The 6273-nt window shown below is 38.6% G+C and overlaps 1 protein-coding gene across 1 annotated transcript; it reads left to right on the top strand.

The window, feature by feature from the left end:
- The first annotated feature begins 1804 nt into the window (after window positions 1-1804).
- On the top strand, window positions 1805-6019 carry LOC133857609 (uncharacterized). Its single transcript, XM_062292878.1, has 3 exons — window positions 1805-2173; window positions 5415-5553; window positions 5654-6019. The coding sequence occupies exons 1-3, from the start codon at window positions 1826-1828 to the stop codon at window positions 5836-5838; spliced, it is 672 nt and encodes a 223-aa protein (XP_062148862.1). The 5' UTR covers window positions 1805-1825; the 3' UTR covers window positions 5839-6019.
- The last annotated feature ends 254 nt before the right edge of the window (window positions 6020-6273 follow it).

Raw genomic sequence — 6273 nt, 5'->3', positions numbered from 1 at the left:
GCAAATGTACCATTATATTTAGGTAATAACTTCTGTCTGGTCGTGGTAGAAAGGAAGGGATTTTTGCCTACCAATAAAAAATTGACATGTCAACTAAAAATCAAAAAATGAAATGCTCTCGTTGTACAGGATCCCTCTCACAACTCTTCATTTTTCCCTTCTAAAAACCCTTCCCACCACCCAAGAATTTCACGATCCAGCCTGAGGAAAAAATTCCCCAACCGGAAGAGTAGCATCACCGCCCCACCATGGCACTGCCTAGGCCGGAAAGCCGCCGCCACCGATTGGGCCGAACGCTACTGCCACTGACCAGACTGGACCACGCCTCCAACGGCTAGGTCGAACCCCAATTCCACCGAACGCTGCTACTTTGACGGTTCAAGTGTCTTCCTCCACTGAGTGTAATTTATGGCGTTCAAGATCTTCTGATCTTCCACAGACGGTGATTTTGGGTGGATTGGCGGGCGGACGGGCGGATTTGGGGAGGACGGATCGACGGGCTGCGTGGTTCAGTCCAGGTGGACGTTCAGTGATTTGGGGCGGATTAGGTGCGGGCCGGCTGACGAGCGGATGACGGACCGGCGGATGTGATTTGGTCTGTGGGGTTTTTCCTTTTTTTTTTTTTTATGGAAACGTGGGTCGTGGGGTTCTTCAAAAGAGAGTTGTGGGAGGGATTGACCATTTCACCAAAATTTTAATTTTTTGCTTTTAGCTGATGTGTCAAGTGGTTATTGGTGGGCATAAACCCACTGGTTTTTGCCACTACCATATAGAAGAGGCTCTCTTATATTTATATGTCTAATGAAAACAAAAGTTACAGCTGAGCAATTTATGGAGAGACCTCTTTTCCGGCCCCATTGGTGAGCGCTGGCGAATATTAGGACTCTATAGGTGTACCGGTTAGCCCACACCGCCATTTGCTGGCCCGCCGGCATTATGGGCGGCGGGCCCTTCCCACTATCCGCCATAGAAGTCGGATAGCGAGGCTTAGTGTAGGACGCGGCGACTACTCTCCACTTCCACCCACCTTTAATATGTATATATATAATTGCATATGCGTTGTTTTGTATAAGGTATTATACTATAACCTTCTTGACAAGATTTATTTCAATTGAAGAAAGCAAAGTTGTTAAAAGTCTCTTAACCTAACTCTTCACCTGCCGCCCTCTCACCATACTCCTGCGTCCCTCTTTCATTGGCCACAGTAGCCTATCACCACCGCAGCTCCAAACTCCCATCTTAGGCGGATGTGGATAAATTTGGATCCTCTCCATTTAGTGTAAAAAAGAGGGCATAGTTGCTTTTTTACATTTCTGTAAAAATGTAAAAAGATAACTATACCCTTCCTATTTAACTAAATAAAGAGAGTCTTCTCCATTTGAAATGGAGAGGATCCTTGTCCGATGTGCATGCGTGGATAGGACTAAAAAAATTGCCCTCTCGTGGGTGGTGACAAGCAGTATCTGCCAACTTTGGACGGGTGGAAAGTGACTCAAAACCGCCCTTCGTCTATGGCGTGGACGGGCAATTTTGATTAAAAAACCAAAAACCACCCATCTAGGACGGTGTACACCCATAGCGTAAATACTCTTCGTTGGAGCTCATTTGTTAACCTTAAAACTTGATATATTGCTTCAAAGTTCAAATAAAACTAATATACTAAGATTAATTGAACTCGTCCGAGTGAAAATAATAATAATAATAATAATAATTATTTTTTTTTTTTTTTTTTTTTTTTTTTTTTTTTTAAAAAAAAAATTTTACTTGGCCTTGCGACCAAGTATTAAGCAAGAAAACCGAGTTTTGGCACCAAAAGCAAGCAAAGATGGTTGCTTCTAAAGCACCCATTATCAATCTTCTTCTTCTTCTTCCTTCGTATTCTTCACATCGGAACTCCAACACCATTAACTCAAACGCTAAACACCTAAAACCCATCTTGAAAACCCCATTACCAAACAGGCGCTTGTTCCTCTTCTCTCTCTCCCTACCTACTCTCCTCCTTCAACCCACTTCTTGTTATGCTATCGCCAGCTTCGACCCGGTGACTTCCACCGAGAGAGAAGCAAGTGCCGCGATTTCTCGGAGAGTATCGGAAGCTGTGGATTTGTTGGATAAAGGGAGGGAGTTACAGGCTAAGGGTGACTTTAACCAAGCTCTTGGATATTATACTCAGGTACCTGCGCTGCGCTCTTTGCTTTTATGTTTTTCCCTTGTCTTCAAGATGTTTCTTAGCAACCAAACAGAATTTTAGGGTTTGTCCAATTTTATTTCATTTTTCTTCTTGAAAAGATTTGTTTACAAGTTTTATACTGATTCACTGAGACTTTTTGGTAACGATTAATCTGATTCAAACTGACATAATTTGTGCTGCTTATATAATCAAGAAACATATGTTAGTTCATTATTCCCTCTTGGGTTTAGTGATGCCACTGCTGACTTTGGATTGCTTTCCCAAAACATATTAGTCGAAAATGATGGTCACTATCACATTTAACCTTTGAGGCCAAGTGATCTTTTCTACCAGTAGCATGTTTTTTGTAACATTCTGGCTGAGAATGAATTGTTCTGTCCCCACTGTTCTGATGAAACGATCGGCAATATGTACAATATAGTCTTTGGAGACAGGACGGCATATGGCAATTTTTGTTGTCAGTAAGAATAGGTCTGGCATATAAGATTGGTAATTTTAAAGGCAGTTCTCACCTCATATTGCTGTCTGTGTTTTTTCGTCCCCTGAAATTGAAGCAACTAGCGAGGTACTGCCCGCTAATAGCCAGTGATTGTTCATATCATGATAACCTAGAATCATCAATATGTTGATTGGCCTCCATTTTGTTCCTTTCATTTTTAGTTGTGGGGTGGGCTGGGGGGCTGTTACTTATATAAACTTATCCCACTCTATGGCACAAATACACCCATTGCATGGTTCAAGACATCCATGAATACAAGTGCCACGTGGCATAATTCATTCATAGGTATGATGGATACAAGGAACTTTGTGTTAGTTTTTCCAGTGCACTTCTCAGTTTTTCAAGGGACTAGCTTAAGTAAAGGAGGTCTGTACTTAGGTGGAGCAAGGCTCCCTCACATCACCTTCTCTTGCATGAGGATTGTACTGAGTGCGCCAATCTGACAACATTATTGGAACTTGATGTTAATTTTGCTTTTGCATTTATTCTATTTTGTTTTACTTAGCAGGATTCCATTAGTTTCAATAGAATGAAATGTTTTGAGATGGAGAATTTTGAAATAACCAGGAAAACGAATTTTGTTATGTTACAGCACCTTTTTTCTGCCAGGATTATTGTTAAATGATTTTGTAATGATATTTAAATTCTCTAGCTAAGGTTTTATGGCATTTACTCTAGCAGATGATGGACATAATTTATAAGTATATACCTGTCCTATGCTTGGAAGATGCTACTGGTGTGCAAAGCAGAGAAACATATAGCTATAATTAGTTGATGCATTTCTTCAATATTTTGATGTTGTAGTATATTGAAATTTTAGAAGAAATAACTAATAAGTACATCCTCAGAAATGCCCATACTTTGAGTATGAACTATTTATGTAAGCATCTACAGAAGTTGGGTATGGATCTTTATGACAGGATAATGAAATTCTGTTGATATTCTATGTGAAATATGATTCAGAAGCATGTCTCTGGAAGTTAGATGATAATTTTGAAAAATTTCCTTCGAGATGTCTGAGGACAATTGTATGCTTCATTTTTTCATGAAATGGAGTCTACCACCTGTCTCTGTATTCTTGATTACATTAGCTCATATAACACATTTTCTTCAGATATAAATCAGATCCTTCCTTGTGCTCCATCTTCTGTGCTTGTCACTATAGTGCTTCTGCTTATGCATCTCTTGCTACAAGCTCATCTATAACAGTGTAGTTCACCCACTCTAGTTTTCTGTATCTACAGAATCGTTCCAGTCTACACGGTTCAGACATGAAATAACTGAGACTTCTTAGTAGTCAGTAATGGTATTATAATGGTATGAGTAATTTAAGACAGATCTTGCTTCTACTTTATGGTTAAGAATCCAAATCATCACATCTTTATGGATTTTTCCACATTTGAAATTGATACGCTCATATTCTTCATTATGTTAATAGTGTTGCTAATATGTGCACACCCACCCCCCACCAAAATAAAGACTTCTGATGCTCCACCAAGAAGTGAAGGTGCCATCTCTTCTGTGTATCAACATGTGCCTTCATTGCTAATTGGAAAATAAGAAAGTAGAAATTGAACCAATATCCCTTATTGACTTGTCTTAAATATGTTGGTATAGCTATGTAATTCAAGGTCATTAACATAGAAATGCATCAATTAGTGCTTAGGTTCTTTTGGAATCCCATTGTCCGTTATCATCTTTATGCATCATTCTAGTTCCACAAAGGCCTGCCTAGTAGTGCATCATATTTCCATGTATTTGAAAAATTAGGCAGAAAAGGTTATAGAATCTTAAGGGAATATGTAATTATTGTTATTATTCCTTTCTCTTCTTCTTTTTAAAGCCTGAATATAATTGAGAAATCTGATCTTAGATACATTGAGAAGCCCAGTCACATAGGGTGGCTAGTGCATAATAGCCACAAGTTTGTCTAGTCTAGTTAGGTTTTAGGATAGCATCCTCAATGATGATACCTTTAGCTCAATCATGTACTTATGATTGCATGTATCAATTGTGTTTTGATGAAATTGTTCTTTGGGGTCTTTTACTCCTCTCTCTCTCTCCCACCCCAACCCCCATCTGTGTGCGTGCGCGTTCATTTTGCGTCATCCTATAATGGATACTTGGAATTGCTTGCTCCTATAATAGATACTTGGAATTGCTTGCTCTCTGGGAAAGAGCAAAATATTTAAGGGATGAGAGAGGAATTTTATCCCACTATTGGTGTTACATACTCAAAACATGTAAATCGTTGTTATTTGTAGGACACTTCGCTTGCAAACTGTCAGACAATCGTAAACACGACACTCGTTGTCTGACGCTTGTTTGGACACGTCTTACTATCCACAGTTCTTAAGCCATGCAAATTAATTGTCAAGACATTGACCTTACATCCATCAGTAACAAACTTATTTTCAGGAACACCTTTAAGCCAGTGTGGACAGGAATGTATCTTTTTTTTTTTGGAATTACTGATATGAGATTCTAGTGGTTCTATTATCCATGGTGCATCGGTGTGGTTCATATGTCCTTGTCTTTCTTTTATGAATCATATAAATATGATTTAATCAGGTAAAATTTGTAGTTTGCATGACTAGCACTTAAAAAATGAGTGAAATTTCAAATTGAAATGCTATTAGAAAATTATTTTACTTTAACCTAATCATTATACAAGAAAGGGGCAAGAAGTTTCACAATTGGCATCATTACCATATCTCACTTCAGGTGGTTGAAAAATACAAAGACTTGGCCTTTTCAGACTATGCAAGAGTGGGAAGAGCATTGGCTTTGTACGAGGTTGGTGACAGAGAAGAAGCAATTGCAGAAATGGAGGATGTGTCCATATCTCTTAAGGGATATCCAGGTATTTCTGGTGATATAAGTTCCCGAAATATTTGAGAGGAGAAACATGTTTGGTCTAACATTCTTTTGTTGTTCTATATGTTTGTTGGGGTATTCTGCAGAAGTCCATGCAGCTCTAGCAGCAGCCTTGTATGTGGACAAGCATGCTCTACTGCTGGCGGAAAACCAATTCACTATTGCAACTCTACTTGACCCTCACTACACAGACGTTTCTTATGTAAAAGAAACAAAGCATTGGCCTCCAAGTTTAGTCAGTTCTTTGCAACAGTTCATCACTCTTTCCTAGGGTTCTGTATTATATCTTATACAACTTGTTATCAAACAAGACATACGGTGTGGCCACATTTAGATTTTTTGGTCACTTTTACCTGCTAATTATCTTTTTCAAATTACTCAATAAAATTATTACAGTGAAGAAATGGCGTATGGGAATGATGCATCTTCCTGAAATATATTCTGTTTGATCATTTATTTATTTATTTATTATTATTTGTTCTTTTACTAGGTCGGGAGGAGGGGGAGGGGGAGCTGGGTTGGTTCCCCCGTTAATTGAATGTCTGCAGCTTTGCTGGAAAGCCAACAATTTTATTTCTTAGAAAATATCACACTAACCTCAATAATTTTCATGTTTTATTATTTATTTATTTTTATTTTTTGTAAGTACATAAGGAGAAAGAGAACAGAAAACAAAAAATCAAGGAACAAAGAAAGTGGAAGGGGA

Source organism: Alnus glutinosa, chromosome 14 (genome assembly GCF_958979055.1).
Source record: "Alnus glutinosa chromosome 14, dhAlnGlut1.1, whole genome shotgun sequence".
Classification (NCBI taxonomy): Eukaryota; Viridiplantae; Streptophyta; class Magnoliopsida; order Fagales; family Betulaceae; genus Alnus; species Alnus glutinosa.
Note: the sequence above shows the minus strand (reverse complement) of the source record. Positions and strands in the feature narration are given on the sequence as shown.

Excerpts from the sequence above, each read along its gene's own strand:
- LOC133857609 (XM_062292878.1), top strand. The coding sequence starts at position 1,826 with ATGGTTGCTTCTAAAGCACCCATTATCAATCTTCTTCTTCTTCTTCCT. Across the intron at positions 2,174-5,414 it reads CTCTTGGATATTATACTCAG|GTGGTTGAAAAATACAAAGA; the intron begins GTACCTGCGCTG and ends ATCTCACTTCAG. Across the intron at positions 5,554-5,653 it reads ATCTCTTAAGGGATATCCAG|AAGTCCATGCAGCTCTAGCA; the intron begins GTATTTCTGGTG and ends GGTATTCTGCAG.